The sequence below is a fragment of the Schistocerca gregaria genome, chromosome X, assembly GCF_023897955.1.
Source record: "Schistocerca gregaria isolate iqSchGreg1 chromosome X, iqSchGreg1.2, whole genome shotgun sequence".
Lineage (NCBI taxonomy): Eukaryota > Metazoa > Arthropoda > Insecta > Orthoptera > Acrididae > Schistocerca > Schistocerca gregaria.
In genome coordinates, this window is record NC_064931.1 from 117,453,871 (window position 1) to 117,476,151 (window position 22,281).

At 38.8% G+C, this 22,281-nt stretch overlaps 1 protein-coding gene across 2 annotated transcripts in view; it reads left to right on the forward strand.

The window, feature by feature from the left end:
- LOC126297656 (cyclin-T-like) overlaps positions 1-22,281 on the forward strand; it is a 116,867-nt gene that overhangs the window by 62,887 nt on the left and 31,699 nt on the right. For both annotated transcript variants that reach the window (XM_049988738.1, XM_049988739.1), the window contains exons 6-8: positions 914-1,108; positions 1,731-1,827; positions 19,661-19,880. In XM_049988738.1, the coding sequence (XP_049844695.1) occupies positions 914-1,108; positions 1,731-1,827; positions 19,661-19,880 (512 nt within the window). The remainder of the gene's footprint in view (positions 1-913; positions 1,109-1,730; positions 1,828-19,660; positions 19,881-22,281) is intronic.

The following is a 22,281-nucleotide window of genomic DNA, read 5'->3' on the forward strand; positions in this document are numbered from 1 at the left end:
GATTTAGGCAACAGTATCTTAAGATTTGACGCTTGTTCTGTGATCAAATTGTGACACATTATTGTACTTAGATGTTCATCCTTAATGTATTTGCGAGTATGAGCTTATCAGTCGAGAGGTTATTGTACGAAGTAACTCACACAAGAGCTATATTGTCTTTTGCAGACATAAAATAATAAATGTAAACAATCTGGAATAAAATGTTTATTTTTATGGCCTTGAATGCAATGCTGTGAAGAAGGTGAGCTGTTGGTTGGTTGGTCGGTTGGTTGGGAGGAGGGGACCAAACAGCAAGGTCATTGGCCCCTTAAGATTAAGGAAGGATGGGGGAGGAAGTAGGTCATGCCCTTTCAAAGGAACGATCCCAGAATTGGCCTGAAGTGCTTTAGGGAAATCATAAATCAGGATGGCCAGACACAGTTTTGAACCATTGTCCTCCCGAATGAGAGTCCAGTGTGCTAACCACTACACTACCTGGCTCGGCGGGCGTAACGCCAAGTTAACTGCAATAAAAGAAAGTAGAACATTTGATCTTTCTTCTGACACCAGCAGGAAAGGCAGTGAACTTAGAAAGTTGTTTAGCACCCAGATAAGTAATTTTTTCCCTTGTGTAGCAGGAGTGGTATGATATAATTTGTGTGACACATTGTTCATATATGGCGATTTATAAATTTTTCTGTATTATTTTGAAACAGATGTCCACATCAATTAGTTGTTTACTTCTTTCCTGTTATTTCTGGTAGTGGCAGCTGAATGTCAAGGAGAACTTTAGTTATAAATTTGCTAAATTATGCCTGGGAGGTCCCATCACATGCATGTATTTCAGATAATGTAATTTAAAACTCCTCCCACCTCCCCACATATTGTCAGTATGCAGTTCAGTTTGACTTTTGTTTCTTCTTCTGTTAAACAGATACCTCAATCAAATGAAGGAAAAGATTGGTTTTGGTATGTGGACAAAACTGTCAGTCTTGATCAGTTGGAACAGCTGACAGCAGAATTTTTAGTAATTTTTGACAAATGTCCAACAAAACTGAAACGGAAGATAATGAGTATCAGTGCTTCTCAAACAGCACCAATTCCGCCGACTATGGGAGGCTCTCTTTTCGTAAGTTTCTCACATCTGTTAAGATATGTCAGGTTTAGAAATCTGTGTGTAAATATTTTATTTTTGCAATAAGTTTACTATGAATATCGTAAAACAGGTTTCAGTTACTGTCTTGTTGTTGTATTTACAATAATAAAAGACTATCCTGTGTGTCTCTGCTTTGCACATCTAGTTTAAATAAATGTATTGCAATGTAATGCAAAGTGTTAGTAATTCAAATTTGGAATTGTGCTACATCTGTATGTAGTATCGAGATGTGTGTGTGATATTTTTGTGAGTGTGCTTCAATTATTTTATATAGTGTTTGAGTACCTGACTATACTTGTTGAAATCCTCTCTGAAACGTTATGAAGACTGTGTTGGCGACTGTGTGCTAAACTGTTGAAACAGCTAAAACTTATGTGTCTTAATCACACAATATTTTGGAAATTACCTGGTGATGAAGCAAAGTCCCCAAAATGTTTTTTGACAACAATCATAAGTTTCTGTGTGTGGATACCAAGTGTTTAAGGGTGATTGTTAACTTTATGTTGTATAGATACAAATTTTTGCACAGAAATTATGTTAAGTTTATGTAATAACTACAAATATTTATACTGTAGCAATTATTGCATCAATTTAGGATTCAGAACCTCGGAAAGTCAAGCCATCTGAAGGAGCCAACCCAGCAGGAGAGGGTCTTGGTTTCCAGCAGTATGGCCAAGCAGAGCTTAAACATGGTAAAATCAGCTGTGATACTGAAGTTTTCTTTTGTAATTGAATTTTGTGGCAACTTAATGTTGCCACATAAATATCTCTCTCTCTCTCTCTCTCTCTCTCTCTCTCTCTCTCTCTCTCTCTCTGTGTGTGTGTGTGTGTGTGTGTGTGTGTGTGTGTGTGTGTGTGTGTGTGTGTGTGTCCTCCTCCCCCTCATGCTCCTCTTTTTATTTTTTATTTGGGATCATTCCCCTCCCCCTCAATAAAATATGTTGTATGTTTTATTTAGTTAGAAGCAGTATATAATCTTTTATGGCAACCATTAACTTAATAATTGGTTTTACTATCTGTCACAAGCTGTATGTTAACCCCCCCCCCCCCCCCCCCAACACACACACACACACACTCACACACACACACACACACACACACACACACACACAAAAGCAGTCTTTGACCTAGGCTGTTACAATTTGCTCGTTTAAAGTCTATGCTGTGAAAATTTTCTCATACTGTGTTGTACAGTAGAGCAGACTGTATGAAGCAATGATGTGTAGTTAACACAGATATGGGGTCTTAGTGGTTTACAGTAATTGCTTAAGAATACTGGTCTTGTTTCTTGACTACACGCAGCATCTCTTAAAGTTTGTTTCAGTCTATGTCCACAAAATTTATTTAGTGTCTATACCATTTTTGGCAGACCAACCTTTATTGATGCCCTGTAAATATTTCTTGGCCAACAGCTGTGTCAAAGAATTTAAGGAGTCAACATTTTATATTGGCAGTGACTAGTCTGTTGAAATTGGTACAGCCACTTAATATTTGATGTGAGCGTTTCAGGAATTGAACTTAAAAAGTAATGCACTCAGTGATCCTCTTAACCATAGTGTGGCAAATGTACAGAGAATTTGTGTCATATACTCCTTGTATATATGTGGAAAACATAAGAAACAGATGTTACATGGGCAAATTTAAAGTATCAGCTTGTCACTACCTTTCCCACTGTCTTCAGTTCTGCACAGACATATTGTTCATAACTATGCAGACTATACTATAAATCAGTGAAAATGGTGCCTGGAGGGGCATGTGTGGAAGGAACTTCTCCTTTTCTGCCTGCTTAACAAGAAATATAACATTTAATGTGTTTATTGCTTTTTAATTGTCTTGTTCAGAGGACTAATTTTAGGCAATGACAATTCTTTCAGTGAACTTTTCTTGGGTGCTTTCCTCCAGAAAGTCATTTTCTGGCAGGTTTTCAGCATGATATTCACACTTAATCAAGTCTTTCACTGTGACATCATCAATTGCTTCCTCAAGTAAATTGTGCATATAATTCATTTTGCAGTTTCTGGGTGTGGCCTTCCCATTCACTAGGCTCATTACATTTTTTATTTGGTAATGTTGACAGTGGTAAGGGGGCAGCCTCATGACCTTGTTTCCCATTTCTGCTGCTAAGCTATCAAGTTCATATTTGTTATAAAGGTGCTGCTGACACCATACATCCTCAGCCATCTCCAATTTTGTATAGCAGGTGCAGTTTCTTCCTTCTTTGTACATGAATTAGGAATGTTCTTTTTTTCTTGAAGGTAATTGGCGTTATCCATGACACCTTGCAAACCCTTTTCTAAAGCCCACAATAAATCTAAATGACTTTCTTTAAAAGCAGTATGATTCATTTCTTATTGATGGTCACAAAATAAATTTTTCTTTGCACTTTTCATGAAATCATATGTAGATGGTCCTACATGACAGGCAGAAAACCTTTTTTTCTTTGCCAGTCCGCACTTTCAGCTGGCCATTGCCTTTAAAATCCTGCTAGATGTGTTCTATGGCGTAATTTTGACTGAACCAGGTCTCATCGAAATAGTAGGGCAACAGTTTTCTTTTCTGATGTATATTTTTCTTAGAAAAGTAGCCTTAACTGCTAAAAAATGTGATCTCTCCATTAGAATACCACTTCCATTGATATGTTTTGTGTGTCTTAAGTCCCAAAGATTTCAGAATTCTTCCACCCACATGGCAGCCCCCCCCCCCCCTTTGTGAAAGCAATCTTGTAATTTAAAACATTTGTGACCTATTTTGCCTTGTAAGATACTTGCCACAGTAATAAAATTCCAATACAATATGATGAACAATGTCTATTTGGAAAAGTCCAGAACCATGACAGTTCTTCTTCACTAATATATTTTCTTGGAGATGGAAACTTTATTCCGAACCACAGATTTCCATTATCCGTGCTTCTGCAAATATTTTCAGTATGGTTTGTAGCAAAACACCATATGCCTTTGCTGTTGCAGTCTTCAGTGCCAAGAAGAATTCGTTTCTTCTAGCATTGCCTTAAAGGTTACAAAGAAATCTGTATACTTTGTATATAACTCCCTTTGTTTGGCTCTGTGTCTGTCGAAACTGTTCATCTTAACTCACAAACAAAAATAACAATACTATGTGATGAAAATCACTGCTATCTTCACAAACGTACACTTCCATGCAGTGCACACAAACATGAATGCTGGATAGTGGATAGCAACTAAGTTAAAAAGCCATACTAGGTGCAGCATGAATGAAGCATAGTATTGCCACATAAACCCTGTTAACAGTAGGTGTTTGTTTGGCAGCTGTTGCTTTTTAAGATTATATCTGGACAGCACCCTTGGCTGAAATGACACTGTGGTAATAGTGTGAAGATAGAGTTAGGGGCCAACTGGACTAGGCCAAAGACTTCTCTCTGGCATTTAGCCCTTAGAAATGGAGGGAACGAGGAGCTGCTCCCTAGTATAATGACTAACCCCCATCCCCTACATTTGAAAGCCCTCCACCTCGCCATGTATCTCTTTTTGGTCATATTATTCACACTATTAGCCCCGTCTTTGAAGTAATTATTACTCTGGAGTCACCGGACATAAAATTTTTGTTTATTGTACAAAATAGAACTTCCCAAGATCAAGGTTGGTAGTTAATTTTCCAAATTTTGTTGTAAAGACATCATCTAGTAATGTAATTTTCCTTTATTAAGTAACATTTTAGTGTGATGCTCATCCTCTACATCTGCATATGATTAGCTGTTGTATGTCTGCTTCTTTAACAAAATCAGTTTTATTAAGCACAACTTGCTTACTATTCCCGACTCTTCGGGAAGTACACAAAACAAAATGTGCCTGTAGATGGATACCTTGTGGTCAGTATAATACTCTGAATGTTTGGTGAATAATGCATATGTCACTGTTGGCGACCACTGTTTGTAGGTTCGACTGGGAGAACTTTGATATGAATCATGGTCTTGGTGCTCCCATACACCATCAGCTCAACCACTGAAAACACAACAGTTGGTTGAATGGTGAGTGAAGACATCTCGCGTCAGTCAGACCAGCAAATTTGTGTGCTAGCCAAACCAAATTTGTGTGCTAGCCAAACGCCGTCAGTCTGTAACAATTAAGTCCAAATCACACTCAAGGAGAAAACCATGTAGCACAGCATTACCATCAATAGGTGCACTGGAGAGCAAGCTGTAGATCTTGATTGGTTGACAAGTGAGAGCGAGGCAATCTGCAGCAGTCATTAAATCTGCTGTGGGTGTTTTGCCATGTGAACTGGCACTGGCAAATGTACCCTTCCATGCTGCCTCTATCGAAGTCGCCAGACTTAAGAATAATTATATGAAGTGACTCATCAATATGTCTGGCCAGATTAAAAAAGTACCACCACCCGCTTTCTTCCTTGTAGTTTTCACTTCAGTAGGCTAATACTGGATATATGATTTTGAGAGTAATTTCATTTTAACGTTTGTGGTTATTGGGGACATGTGTGGAATTAATGGATCAGATTTGGTGAGGGCTTCATGTCTCACTGAATTTCTTTGCTTCCTTGATGTTCATATCAAAGAGTAATTCTGACTTCTTTACTTTCTGGCATAGTATCCCAATTAAAATGCAACGATGGTGTTACCACCTCAACCTTCTCAACCATTTTCCTCAGATCGGACCTTTTGTAGGCCAATGGCCTTGCCACAGTGGTAACACAGGTTTCCGTCACATCACCGAAGTTAAGTGCTGCAGGGCTGGGCTAGCACTTGGATGGGTGACCATCTGGTCTGCTAAGCGCTGTTGGCAAGTGGGGTGCACTCAGCCCTTGTGAGGCAAGCTCATTACTTTCAAAACACCCAGTCAATGACATCTAGTTCTCTGTAGATAAAGTCTAATACCATGGGTACAGTTCAGGAAGCAAAGGAATAGTACAACAATTGTACACGTCATGGTTTTTGTTTGTAGTTATCGAGATAGAATAGTATCCAACAAACTATGTTGTGTTCGTAAATGTGATATGTTTGTTTACCTAATTGCCGACGGATGCTGCATTTGGTGCACTTGTGTTGTTCCCTGTAGTGGTGTAATGTCCGCAGTGAATGGCAAGCTTTGCTACGATACACAACACGCGGTTCCTGCATGTCAGTTCCTTCGTGACATTGAAGTGTGCACACTGAAGTATGGCTCCACGAGTGGAGATATCCATAGAAAAACGTGCTGCAATTGCAGCACCTAGTCAAGCAGGTTTATCTATTCACCAAATTGCGAAAAGTGTAGTGTGTCTACAGGGGGAGTGCAATACATCCTCCACCACCAGAAGACAATGGGTAGCAATAAGGACATACCATGACCAGGACGACCTCGTAAAAGAACTAAAAGTAATGATAAATTTAACAGAATTACCAGTAAGAGAAATAGATTCAAAACAGCGCTGCAGATTTGTGCAGAATTGGTAGAAATGAACACGACAAAAATATTTGTTGCAACATTAAGGAGGAGACTGACTGAAGCCTGCTTGAAAGGATGTGTCACAGCATGAAAACCCGCTTCCAGCGTCCATAAATAAACAGAAAAGACTTGAATGGGCTAGAAGACATCATAATTGGACATCGGAAGAGTGGGCGAAGGTGTTATTCACCGATGAATCCAAGTTCAAGATTTTTGTAACCAGAAAGAGAATATTTGTTCACCGATTTGTAGGGGAAAGGGTATCCCAGCAGTGTGTTCTACCTACAGTTAAATGTGGTGGAGTTTCTATTATGGTTTGGGGATGTTTTGCCAGAGATAGAGTTGGCAACATTGTGGAAATAGAAGGATATATTGATCAGAAGCAGCACTACCGCATAGTTCAGTATCATGCAATACGAAGTGGATTGCATTTAATAGGGAAAGGGTTCACCTTAGAACAGGATAATGACCCAAAACATTGGTGGGCATACTGTACGAACTACATTGCATCAAAGGAAAAACAGAAAGTACTGAATGGTATGGTATGGCCGTCCCAAAGCCCCGATTGTAATCCCATTAATATGGTCTGGAATGAAATTGACAGACGAATCAGGGAAATTAATATATCCAGCAAGAAACATCTCTGAAGTATTGGTAAGGATGTGTGGAATCATATAGATTCACGATACATACAAAAACTGATTAACTGCATGCCTCGAGTTAGTGAGGCAGTCATTAAATCCAAAGTAGGATACTTTGATGAAAGTAAAATATAATGATTGTGATTGTATTATATATGTGAAAGTTAATATAATTATATTTTGTGAGAAATAATGTTTGATTTGTGTTGTAAATCTGAAATACCACGGTGTATCGAAATTAATGAGCAGTAGTGTACTTGATTGAGAAGTAGCAGCTCCAGTCTTGTAAACTGACATATGACCGGGAGAGTGGTGTGTTGACTACATGCCCCTCCATATCCGCGTTTAATTTAGCTTAGTTTAGGACCTTTTGTAGACTGAGGTAGACTCTCAAAGACAGTGTCTCATATTGGAAGAAAGTCTCTCAAAATAGATGAAGACATTTACAGTGAACTGTTATATGTTGGAGTTTGCTTTCAGCTCTTGCTCTGGTAACTTAACTTCAAGCTACCTGCCACTTTCCAGATGGGTGTGAACCCTTCGCCACCTTGGCTTCGTGTGGCCGTCCTGTCCGGCTGGGCTTTCATTCACTTCTGAAGAGATTACTCGAGCCTCGCTCTATTGCCTTCACTTCCATGACCTTCGCTCAGAACTTGACAATAGTTCATTTGTGTAAACTGATGGCTCTTCGACTGACAGTGGTGTTGGGTGCGCCTTCATCATTGGCACCAACATTTTTTTGTATCAGCTTCTGGAACACTGCTCAGTATTTACAGCAGAACTCTTCACCATGTATCAGGCCATGCAGTACACCCAGCAACACAGGTTTTTCAATTACGTCATCTGCTCCAACTTTCTCAGTGCCCTTCAAACCCTCTGTGTGTTGTACACTGTCCATCTCTTAATGCAACAGGTCCAGGAAAGCTGTCACTTGCTCACTCTTGGTGGAGCCACCGTGATGTTTATGTGGGTTCCTGGTCATATTATTCTGACAGGAAACAAGGCCGGTGACGCTGCTGCCAAGGCTGCCGTCCTTGTACCTCAGACCGCTAGTTTTTATATTGCCTCCAATGATCTCTGTGTTGCTGTCTATCAGCAGGTGGTGTCACTTTGACCTCATGACTGGTTCTCCCTTCATGGGTACAAGCTCCGGAGAATTAAGCCTCTCTCATTGGCTTGGACGACCTCCTCTCAGTCCTCTTGCTGCAAGAAGATAATTTAGGTAGGTTGTGTATTGGGCTGTCTTTTTAGCCATCGTCATTTGTTAAGTGGTGCTCCCCAATCATTATGTGCTTATTGCCCTCAACCTCTGATGGTTCGCCATTTCCTGACGGAATTCCCCCTTTTCAACCAGTTATGTTCTCATTTATATTTTCCGTCTGAGTTATCGTCCGTTTTAGCAAACTTTGTGCGGGCTGTAGACTACGTTTTATTTTTTATTCATTGTAGCAGTATGGCGATGGACATTTAATCTCTAGTTCAGGACCTCTGTTCTATGGTGTATTTTATGGACATTTCTCCACATCCCTGTTTTTAGCTGTCTTTCCTTCGTTTGATTGGGCTTAATGTGTAGTTATTTTTAACTCCTTTTTTTCCTTAGTGTTCTGCAGTTCTGACATGGGTGTGTATGATCCTAGTTGGTTTTGCACCCAAAAAACAAAACAAACCAGCGAATTGGTTTAGCACAATTTACAAAGAATGATGATGTAAGTCAAGATGGCACATCCTTTGATGATGTGAAAGAAATTTTGTGTTTATTGAATTCACAAAGTATTTTTGTGGGAATGTTTGCTTGAATAAATGCTACAAACATCGGCCTGACAAGACTGAGTTTTGAATACCATTTATGGAGACATACGGTTCTGTATGGAGACAGCAAATTTTGGTTGAAGCTGATGAAAGCCTTTTAGTATTTGGATATAAGTTTGTGTAATAATTTTTTTGCAGCCGGATGCAGTGACAGGTGTTTGGCAGGTGGTGTAAATGAATTATGAGAGCTTAAATAAATTGGTCTTAAAAATATTTTCTTCTCAGAAACCATAATTATGCTTCAGTGATCACTAAATGGTGCATATTCTGAAGGGTAGGCAAAGAAAAAGAACTAAGTGAATGAAGATGAATGGGAACTAAGTGAACGAAGATGGATGGGAAGTTGAAATGTTGGAACTTTGGGTTACAGTGGCATTTCTCAACTTTTCAGTATTCACGACTCAATTTTCGATCATAATTTTAACCACCCCTCCCACCACCACCTTTTTCCACAGGTGATTACTATATATACATTTTGATGCTAAAGCTGCAAAGTTAGAAACCTTACCAGTTATCAAGAATAAGTAAATTTATTGCTTGCTTTTTGCAACACTTATCCACTACCTTGACAAAACTGGAAACGGTGACCCCCTATTCCTCTGTCTTACAGTTAGTGTGCAAACATACTCCCAAAGGTCTCTCAGCTGCCGAAGTAGTAGTGTTTGTAGAATTCATGGCAAGTGTCGAAATCAAAAGACAGTTTATTAATAATTCGCTCTTTGAATTTTAGTTGTGGGAGGACTGATGAGTTTCCTGCACTGAAAACGAACATTTTATGTACCATCAACATTCTCAACTTCCTATCTTTGTGAACCCAGTTTTTCTGCATTGACTGCTTTAAAGACAAAGATCTCAGCTAAACATAGAAATAGAATTAAGAGTGTCTATGTTTCATATATTAAATCCTCGTTCAAAAATGTTGCTTTGCAAGCCAGATCCAAGGGAATCAGTTATAATTACACAACTTGTTTTTAGTGTAGATTGAATCATTGTGCAGTACTAAACAGTCCAATTTTTCGTGTATTGTATCAGTGTAAATGTGAATCTTAAGTTTTTATTATGTCAGAATGTATTCTGCTTTACTTTTCTTTCAGAAAATTAATCAGTTTATGGCTTCATATTTTCTTCTTTTCAATAACCTCACGCTCCCTGCCCCCCTACCACCCCACCTCCCACCCCAATAGGGGGTGTGCCCTACAGGTTGAGAATGAGTGAGTTACAGAGAAAGTTATTTACTGTGGCAGAGGGCATAAAATGCCATGTTTGGGGGAGAGGGTGGGGGGGGGGGGGGGGGGGAATCGACAGTATCAGCAAATGTTAATTTATTATGTGCAAAAGAAGGAAGATTATATGGAGGTATATTGTTTCGCATATTAAACAAAAATCACAAAAATAACTGAAAAGTTGAGTGTTGACTGTGATCAGACTCATATTCAGCACATGGCATGGAATAAATAAAATCTGAAACCGTAGCTTGAGGCAAAGAATTTATTAGGGGTTTGGAACTTAAATAGTGGCAACTATTTATTCACAACCGATACAAAAGAGTTACATGTTTGCACCTGTTACTGTCCTTCAAAGTAGTCACCAATGTTGTGTAGAACCCATTGCCAGCGATGTGGAAGGCGTAGTATACTGTTAGCAGAGCCCGTTCTGTTGATGGTGCGAATGGAGTGGTCTAAAGTTATGGTGATTCTCGTGTATGACTGTGATGGTGTTATCCTAACGCATTACGTTCCTCCACGGCAGACAGTCAATGCACAGTATTACTGTTCGTTTTTGATGCATCACCTGTGACCAGCTTTGCGAAAGAAGCTGTGACACTTTCTGCACAACCTACCCATCATTTTGCACAACAATGCATGGGCACATACAGCGCAAACTGCGGCTGCTCTGTTCGGTTGATGGGAGTGGTAAGTACTGTACCATCCACCATACTCTCCAGACTTAAGTCCTTGTGACTTTGATTTAATTCTGAAGATCAAGGAACCACTTCATGGAATTCGCTTCAGAACTGTTCCAGAGATTGGACAGGCAGTAGACCACTCCATTCGCACCATCAACAGAACAGGCCCTGCTAATGGTATACTATGCCTGCCACATAATTGGCAGCGGATTCTACGCAATGCTGGTGACTACTCTGAAGGACAGTAACACGTGCAAACATGTTACTCTTAGTCAATAAAATCATTTGTCTTACAAAATTGGTCTTAACGTGTGACACTTCAGGGGAGAACAACGGTGAGTGCCTCTCGGGAGCATCCCATATATGCTGTATAGGATTAAGAGATTTAGGTTGGCAGTTGCTTGGCATTGAAGATGTTTATCCGTGCAACAAACCCAGTGGTGCTGAGTGTTGTCATCTTGCAGGATTGTGTTGTTACCTACTTCACTGATATGATATATGATGTGTGGTTATGAAGTAATGGGACTATTGCTTAAAACTTTTTGTTTCAAAAACATATGTATTTAGTTATAAAACAGAAAGAAACTTCCACATGGGAAAAATATATTAAAAATAAAGATTCCAAGACTTACCAAGCGGGAAAGCGCCGGCAGACAGGCACATGAACAAAACACACAAACACACACACAAAATTACGAGCTTTCGCAACTGGCAGTTGCTTCGTCAGGAAGGAAGGAAGGAGAGGGAAAAATGAAAGGGTGTGGGTTTTAAGGGAGAGGGTAAGGAGTCATTCCAATCCCGGGAGCGGAAAGACTTCCCTTAGGGGAAAAAAAGGACAGGTGTACACTCGCACACACACACACATATCCATCCGCACATGTGTGTGTGTGTGCGAGTGTACACCTGTCCTTTTTTTCCCCTAAGGGAAGTCTTTCCGCTCCCGGGATTGGAATGACTCCTTACCCTCTCCCTTAAAACCCACACCCTTTCATTTTTCCCTCTCCTTCCTTCCTTCCTGACGAAGCAACTGCCAGTTGCGAAAGCTCGTAATTTTGTGTGTGTGTTTGTGTGTTTTGTTCATGTGCCTGTCTGCCGGCGCTTTCCCGCTTGGTAAGTCTTGGAATCTTTATTTTTAATATGTATTTAGTTATTGTTACTATCAATATACCTCCTCCCTCTATCCCTGTAACACTCCATGTGAATTATCCATTGATGGAAGCAGTGCTAAAAGTCGTCCTCTGTGAACTTCTTGATGACACATGCCACTTTTTCTTTCACTGCTTCAGTAGACTGAAATCTTGTTCCTTTTGATGCAGAATTGACCTCGGGGAATAGATAAGTCGCATTGTGCTAGGTCAAGTGAACAATGCAGGTGGGCTAACACTGGAATGCTGTACTTTGCTAGAAACCTCTTAATAGGTGACGTGGTATAAGCTACTGCATTGTCATGATGCAGAACTGGAGACTTGTTCTGCTTCATTGTGGATATTTTTTCCATTGAGTTGAGCAAGAACCTCCAGTTAGTAATGCTGATTAATAGTTTGACCTTCAGGAACCCAGTGAAGATATACAATTCCATCAATGTGTGTGTGTGTGTGTGTGTGTGTGTGTGTGTGTGTGTGTGTGTGTGTGTGTGTGTGTGTGTAAAAAAAATAAAAATCCTCATTTTTGGATCTTGATATGCTCATTCGAACTTCTTTTGCTCTCGGTGACATTGGTCCCTTTCAGTGCATGGATTGATGCTTGCACTTCACGACAGGTATCTGAAATCTTCATAACCATTAAAGTGTAAGTGCTGTTGCCACTGCACATGCACGGAAAGGCACTGTTCAGTGCTAATACATTTGGCAACCTTCAGTCTCCCACATGTGTCCGTTGTTGTTGTTTTTTCCGTGTTTGTGTTACTAGTGTGCAATGACTTAAGATGAAAATTATGATGCCTTTTAGTACATCAGAATTGAAAGGCAGGAAACTGAATAGTCAATTTCTGGAGATTTTATGTAAAATTTTAATGTTTATGGAAGATGAGTTAACGGGTAGCACTATCCAGAAAATTAAAAGGGAAGGTAACCATCAGAATTTGGCAGAGGAAGGAAATTTGTAACTTCGGTTGAAAATACATAAATGCAAAACAACTATAGACATTGACAGTTTTGATGAGGTTGTCGTCAGGAGATTTGCTTATAACTTTCCTATGACCAAAAATCCATTGTCTACAGATGAAGGAGTTAAACAGTAGTTGAAAGAAGCTATAGACTTTCAAGATAGCAACACAAGTGTAAGGTGGTTATTGAAGAACTTAGATTTCTGGTGCTGGGGGGAAAATAAATAATAATAATAATAATAATAATAATAATAATAAAGCATGTTCATATTGTTAGATAGAGAAGCAACATCCAAGAAAAAAAGAATTGCGTATTTGAAGCAATTAAACAATTTAGTAAGGAAAACTGGGACATTGTTTAAGTTAATGAAACTGTAATTTTATCGTCACATGTAGGTGGAAAATTGTGGAGTGATAATACAATTTGTGGTCTCCTCAAACCAGTATCAAAGGGTAAAAGCCTAACAACAACTCAAGCACGTGGTGAAAATGGCTTCATTCCTAATGCATCTGTCAAATGGAAGTCAAGTCGAGCAATGGGAGGTTATACAGCCATGTGAACCAAAAAAATTGTGAGAAGTGAACGACAGGAAAGGTGATCCTCAATTTAAAACCTAACTCTGTGCACTAATACTTGAAAGTGCTCCATATCATAATGAAGATGATATTAGAAAATAGCTAACAAAGGAACATATCCCCTTCTTGGATGACATGCTGAAACCTATTCTGTATGAGCTTGTTCTAAGAACCAAGTCAAGGCCCATCAAGTATTCCGTCGATAAGATTCTGTAAACTGTTGTTCATGTTACCTTATACCTTACACCTTACACCTTACCACCCGGAATTAAATCTGATAGAAAACATCTGGTCTATTGTGAAACGTTAGGTAGCTTCTAGAAACTTTCTCTGTAGCATAAACCTGTGAAGATTTGTGCAAGGAGAAGTTTAATTCAGTGAATAAAGAAGATTAGATTCTGCTGTGCAAACACGTTAAAAAAAATTGAGGGAGAATACATGCAACAAGAAATCTCTTTAGATGGTGAAATTGATAAAGTAATAATACATTTAGGTGGAATAGGTAGTGATAATGACAGTGATTATGATGATTCTCACTCTGAAGGAGATGGAGAACTGGAAGGAGTAACTGTGCTGTCTGACAATGATTGAAGGTGATTACTCACAGTCCATTTGCTGTTCAGTGTACATACTCTTGTGCCGAGCTCTGTGGCCATTCTCTCTGTGATGTCACCCATGCTTTAAAGATATCTGACACAGAGTGTAGTTTTAGTATCATAAGTGAAAAACCAATATATGTCACATGTCATCAGTCTTTCCAAGATATTAGGATCATTTTCAGTGGTATTCAAAGTGTCAGTACAAACATTTTTATGAACTTTGTGTTCAAACACGAGAATTTTTGGCTCCAGTTTCATGCACACATTTCTCATGTTAAATTGGTCATGTAAAATTTGACTTACCCATTCTTTTCATTTCTTACTGTTTCAGCAATTTATCGGATACTCAATCAGTAGTCAGATCGAATCAGGTTATCTAGTTTTTTATATTTTCATCTGTTTTTGAAGTTGAAGGGCAACCTAAGCATGAGTCATCTTCAGTGTCTTTTCAGCCATCTTAGAAGTGCATGAACCACTCAAAAGCTTGTTTATATGATGATTTGTTTGCACCATACATTTCTTTTACTGAAAGATAGGTTTCGGTAGCAGTTTTTCAGAGTTTCATGTGAAACTTCACAGTAGTTCAGTGCTCTATTATGACACTTACCATTTTTCCAGCAAAACAAAATTACAGCTCTTACACAAACGAAGGCAACAGCTGCACCAATTTGTCTATAGGCATCAGAGGTGCCATATTCAAATGAGAAGGCTTCACTCTTCACCGCTATTGGTCATACATTTTTGGCGCATGTGTAATTACTCTTGAGAGCATTAGTCCCATTATTTTATAGCCACATCTTGTATGTAACTTTTAATTCATTCATCAGGGGTATTTGGGGAAGGGTATTTATTGACATCTGGCCATATGTAACTAGTCTGCTGGCACTACCCAAGCAAAATGAGGTTTCATACCTAAGGAGAATCGTCGTCCTTCTCTAGTGTCTGTGTTGAATTGTTCACTTCATAAAATACTGTAAATGGTACATAAGGTGTATGCAGATGGTCGTTCTGTATACATGTTGTTGTCTCAGTAATAGAGGTGGCCACATAAGACAGTTCGACATTTATGAAAAGGTAACACATCAGTAAGTTTATTTATAATATGTACTCTTAATTGCAATATACATAATTTTTAAGTGCTGTAGGTCTTTCAGTGGTGCTGAGTTATGTACAACGAGAATAATGTTCTTGATAAAACCAAAATGTCTGGAATGCTGATACAATCGGATAAATCACTGGTAACTCATAATGCTTAATAGCGCCATGCTACGTCGCTGTATTTTCCTCTCTGCAGTTTCCATACTGAGGTTGATAAAGAGTTTGCAGATTCACTGAGGCTGGGGTGAAGCTCTGAGTGTGTTGCTTAAAAATACATGACAGCCAGTCAGTCCTAGGCAGTGAGGTCATGAAAATTCAGTGTTCTCTGGTGGTGGAGAGTAATGGAAGAGCGAGCTTGCCTCACTACACACCGGCAGGAGGTTTAAAAATGTCATCTCCTGTGCAACTGAGGGCGGTGCACCAGGTGTGGTCTACAAAGATGCTGTTGATACCGCACGTATACTGTCCTTGATGCCTTTTTGCACTTTTATCAGTATCGGTTGCTAGACCCACATTGATGAACAATGTAGCTCCTCCCCTTAAAACCCACATCCTTTCATCTTTCCTTTTCCTTCCCTCTTTCCTGACGAAGCAACCGCCGGTTGCGAAAGCTCGTAATTTTGTGTGTGTGTTTGTGTGTTATTTTATTGTGCCTGTCTGCCGGCGCTTTCCCGCTTGGTAAGTTTTGGAATCTTTGTTTTTAATATATTTTTCCCATGTGGAAGTTTCTTTCTTTTATATAAACAAAGATTCCAAGACTTACCAAGCGGGAAAGCGCCGGTAGATAGGCACAATAAATAAAACACACAAACACACACACAGATTTTCGAGCTTTCGCAACCGGCGGCTGCTTCGTCAGGAAAGAGGGAAGGAAAAGGAAAAATGAAAGGATGTGGGTTTTAAGGGAGAGGGTAAGGAGTCATTCCAATCCCAGGAGCGGAAAGACTTACCTTAGGGGGAAAAAAGGATAGGTATATACTCGCGCGCCCACACACACACACACACACACACACACACACACACACACATATATATTCCTTTCAACCTTTTCCTTCTCTGCATAGTATTGGTGTGCCATCTAAGCTCTTCTTGCTCTTACAGTTGCCCACATTTTTCCAAAAGTTTCTTCAGCTTTCCTTATGTGACATTTACCTTTACTGTAGTCATGCATGATTCTACGACTTTGTATTTCTCCTGTAGCCATATGTGAATTGCCATTTTACATTTTCTGCCAATCTCATTTTGTAGATATCTGTTTTACCTTTACCTGTTTTATTTGCTGCATTTTTAGGGTTATAGGATCACTTTGTTGTCTGTCTGTTAATGACCACTTCTTCTCAGAAATGAGTAGATATATAAAGTTGAAAATTTGTCAGATACTAAGGTCCACAGTTCCTTTTCAGTGTAAAAAATTTAATCTTGTAAGTCAGTGCAATCAAAAGAGGCAGCCAGTTATGTCACATATTTTGATACTCTCAAACTCACTCCTCAAAACCTACAGATTAACTATCTGCATACATAATTAAGTTTGTATGGATCCCTTAAAGTGCGAGTAATACACTTGTCTGGTTTTTATGCATTTTCTCCTTTGGTCTATCAAGGATTTCTGCTGAGCGATGTCTTTTTGCCTATTTGATCCTCTGGTGGCTTTGCTATTCCATCTCTCAGGGCTACCTATTTCTCTTTTCTTGTATTACTTTTTGCCTAATGCTCCCTTTGACAATCACAAGTAGTTCAGGTTGTTTCAACTTATCAGTGTCTCATCTCCTTAATTTTCCTACATTTTTGTAATTTTGTCAGCTTTATTCTGGCTTTCACAATGAATAAATCGTGGCCATAGTTCACATCGGCTCCAGGAAATGTTTTGTAGACACAGTGTGCAATAATGTGGGCTACAGCTAGCTTAATTCTTCCTGTCAGTGTCAGTGTCAGTTCAAAAAACGGTTTTGTTAATCAAACTGTGTACTGTTGCTGAATGTGACATGTGAATGGGTTATTTATACTAACATGCTGACACTGTAACACAGAAGTTATTACTCCAGGAATAATAATAATATCACTGGCTACAGTGTGGAGCTTCTTTTTTTACCTCATTAGTGAGATGACAATGAAATGCATCAAGGCAAAGCATTGATTGTAGTTCGGAAAGCCCATCAGGATGCAGTTCCCATATGTTTCAGAGCCAGTCAAGGTTTGAAGTTAGTCACCCATCCCCTCTCTTGATTTTGAACAGTGATGTCATCAGGGAACAGCTTTAAATTTTTAAGGGTCTTGGGGCTTTCCAAAATTAAGGAAGGGGAAGTTTGCACCCATCTGCAGTGATTGCCAACATTACAGGTATGCACTATATTTCAAACCCTTATGTTTTGATGGTAACTTCTTTTGTCCCCGTGTCATCAGCTGTGTAATTATGTGGCAAATCAAACAAAATTAGCATCTCATCAGTGTTACCTATTTGTCCCATCAAAAAATTATTCTCTTTCCAAAGTATGATGACATACTGCTGAAGCTTTTGCAGCTTTTTCTCAAAGTCCTACAGGAGCTTTTGGCAAACTGTTGTACAGTGTTGTAGAAGTAAGCCTACGTCTTTCTTAAAGTGATAAATCCATCCATGACTAGCCTTAAACTCTTGCCTTGTTATATTAGGAATTGCAATGACCTCTTTGCTTTTTTTCTTATGGTATCACTAGTCACAGGTTGCCCAGTTTTCCTCCTTTCACGGGGGAGTCCCAAAATTTTTATTTCAATATCTTCAATGTTGTCACTGAGTAGAAAATTCAAGTTTATACTCGAATGTAATGAGCCATCAAATCTTGTGCATGCACAAATTTTGAGTACTGCATATGGTAAAAAAAGTGCACTTAGATTCCCATAAGTGCGATAGTAGCCATGTATGAAACTTCCTGGCGCACTGAAACTATGTACCAGAGTGAGACTCAAACGTGTCTTCAGACTTCACATAAGTTCGTCCTGGGACTAGCAAAGGATATAGTGGAGAAATGGCTTTGCTACAATCTTTGGAGATTGTTTCTGGAATGAAAATTCATTCTAGTGGCCATGTATGTATGTATGTATGTATGTATTTATGTAAATAAAATAGAAAGAAACTTCCACATCGGAAAAATATATTAAAAACAAAGATTCCAAGACTTACCAAGCGGGAAAGCGCCGGCAGACAGGCACATGAACAAAACACACACACACACACAAACACACACACAGAATTACTAGCTTTCGCAACCCACATCCTTTCGTCTTTCCCTCTCCTTCCTGAAGAAGCAACCATCGGTTGCGAAAGCTAGTAATTCTGTGTGTGTGTTTGTGTGTTTTGTTCATGTGCCTGTCTGCCGGCGCTTTCCCGCTTGGTAAGTCTTGGAATCTTTGTTTTTAATGTATGTATTTATGTATGCACATATGTATGTACTACTGTGGTGTGTCAAGATTTTGTATCTATCTGGACTGTAATAATCTGTCCACTTTGCTGTTCATAGTAGTTCATCTGCATTCCTGTTTCTCATTATTAGATCTGCATTACCCTTATTTAAGTTTGTATTGATAACCCTGTACTCATGTGACCAGAAAGCCTGTTCTTTTAGCTGTGTCTGACATCAACACACACCTTTCTTCTTTTAAGTTTTCTAACCTTTCTATAAGATTAAGGGATCTAACATTCCACACTCTTATCCATAGAACACACGATTTCTTTTTCTGATTACATCCTCCTGAGAATAGTCCCGGCCTTGAAGGAACTGTTTTATCTCCAGAATATTTCATGCAGCAGAATGCCATCATTAAGCCATACAACACAGCTGCATGTCATCAGAGAAATATAACAACTGTGGTTTCCTGTTGTATTTAGCTGTGCTTCAGCGCCAACATAGCAAGACTAGTGTTAAGAGTCCAGATCAGTGAATCATCATGATTGTTGCCCATGCAACTACTGAAGAGCCTGGCATCTCCCACATTTTTTAGGAACCATATGTTTCTATTTTTGTTGCGCCATCATCATCATCATCATCATCATCCTCCTGGCTGGGGGATATCGGCTGGTAATTAATTGTCACTGTCAATAAAATTCACCAATAGTCATATACTTTTAAGATTTTATTTTATTTTATTTTATTCTGAAAGTAACCAGTTTTGGCATCTTCTGGCCCCATACGCTTCTATCCAAATAAACGGACTTGTTATATAGCACAATAAATCACTGGATATTGTGAGTGACAACATGTTCTTAATTAATTGTAAGGATGTTAATTTTGTGGTTATTTAATGCATTATTTCCTGCCAAGTATTTGGCAGGTTGCTACATTTCTTCATTTGTTGATTCAGTAGTTCTTATATTGAACTACAAACTTTGATTATTTCCTTTCAGCATATAATGCAATTAAAGAGGAGAACAAAAATTCTACTACCACATTTCTACCAGTGAGTGGAGGTGGAACCAAGCACGCAGAGGTACAGTCACGTGAAACTAACTGGGATCATCGGGAGAAACGTGAGCGTGACCGTGATCGAGAAAGAGACAGGGACCGTGACCGTGACCGTGACCGTGAAAAACAGGACAGAGATAAGAGTGGGACATCAACGAACAGGTGCAATTTTCTGTTACATTCTGAGATATCTCTTAAATAAAAATAAATTTGTGTATTTTGCTGTGATACTACAATGTGAGATGTTATGGACTGATTGTAACACCATAGTGATGTGATATATCTTGTGGCTGCAGTTGCTAGTTAGTAATTGAGTCAAGGGTTTTAATGATGAACAATGCTGTGTTCATGCAGTATCACTAATATTTTTGTGACCTTTGCTTTCACAGACTACTACTGTTTGAAATTTGTAGCTGTCAACTAAGACATAGAGTGTAACATGTCTGTTAGATAGGGTATTTAAGCTTTGTGGGCTACTTGATGCTATTCGAAAAAAGTGGACTATGTACAGGCACTGTATCCATCCTGTCATTTCTTCTCTCTTGTGTAAAGTTACATGTTGTTAATTACTTAGAACTGCACACGACAAATAGGCAGTGGTGTAGGGCCCTACACAAAGAAATTCTCTACTGAACCTGCCCTTGACATGACCATAGTTACATATAAAGAATTTTACACTGCTGAAAGAATGATATCAGGAATAGATTTCAATGGTACAGCTCACTTAAGAAGGTGCTTCATTTACAGTTGTAAAATATATTTCAGCCATTTCTTCTTGAGGTACAAATAAAAATAGCTGAGTATCCTGAAGATTCAGATTTTTATTCTTTTAAAAGTACAGTGTCTGTAACTCCAGAGACTAGCCCTTTACTTCTTCCATAATTGAAGCACTTGTGAAACATCTATTTAAAGTGTCTTGTACCTGACTCATTACGATGTACTTGATACCTCCTGAGCACCGGACCAGAACTCTTCCAACAGGATTTTTCACTTTTTACTATGTTTTTATGAAAAAAAAAAAGTGGATCACATTTTAAAGACAAGTGTTTAAATTTTCTATTTCGTTTTGTGAGCAGCAGCATTTTTTGTGAGCAGCTGCATTGTTCTGAGGAACTAGGCTTTTTTTATATTCCAGGCCTCTTCTCTTGTATTTATTCATCCAGGAGATTTCTGTGATATTGCCCTGTAGTTGTGTGCAAGGTAATCAGTAACAAGAATCTGTTTTGGATCCTAAGCAGTACTTCCCCCCAGATGAATTCGGCTTTGCTTCCCACCACCCAATGCTGCGTGGACTTTGTTTAGTTTATGGTATAGAGTAGTAGATCCACATCATACATATGGTAGCAGCTGTCACTCAAAATCGAGTGGAACATACTTGAAAGACCCTAAGCATTACTCAGAAATTTGTTTTCGGACTTGCTTTTTGAAAGTGTTTAACATATGTGCCACTCATCTTGCACATAAACTTCTAAAATTTTTGTGTACAATGTCCCATGTTCTTTCTTCTCAAACAATGGAAAATCCAGGGTAAAATAATGACAATATTATAAAAAGTATAGATTGCTACTCTCCATAAGTGTGGAGATGTTGAGTTGCAGACAGGCACAACAAAAAGTTGGCCAAACAAGTAAGCTTTGGACCAAAAGGCCACCTCCTGAAGTAAACACACACAGGCTGAAAGTCTGAAAGTTTACTTGGTTAGCAGTTCCTTTTGTTGACACTGACAGTGACTCACCATCTCCACTTTATGGTGAGCAGCAGTCTATCCTTTTCATAATATAGCCTTTATTTTGATACTCCTATGGAGTCGGATGTTTTTTGCACCTTCAGTCACCTGTTGCTTAATACTGCATTTTGTACTTACTCGGTGATTTCATCTGTGGTTGAAATTTTGGGATGTCCCTCACATTGATCATGTTATAGAGAAGTGTAGTCACATTTAAATTCAGCCACCAATTTCTCTACCATGAAAAATGATGGAACAGACAGCATACAAACTTTCACAAATTTGGAATGAATTTTCATTCATGATAAACCATTCAAAATGCAGATTTTGATAGCAATATACGATTACAGTTTGTCAGGTTGAATGCAGCTCTCACAAACTAGCTCATTTGTAAAAGCCACAGAACACAACTATTTTGTAGATAAAATTGATGTTTGACTTACATTACTCGGCAACATGTACCAAAATAACAAAAGCAGAATTCACTGTTGTCATGGCAAGAAATATTCTCCTTGCCCTCATGTTTGTCAGTGTTATGTATTCCTGAGGCACTGTATTGCAGCAGTTGGCAGAGTGGGGAACATCCAGTGTGTCTCCACCTTAACCTTATAAGTGGTCAGGCATTTTCAGATCTTGATGCTGTAAAAACCATACTCAGTAGTAGTTACACTTTGTTTCTGGATAATCCCCCCACCACAGCTCTTCTATAGTTCTCATTCGAATTGTGATTATATTACTAGTGCTTGAGCAGTGTCAAATAGCTTTGTATCTTTTATCCTTTGTTGCACTTGTAATTTTAAAGAACCATATAAGGTGAGGTAAATTTGTTAACCTAAT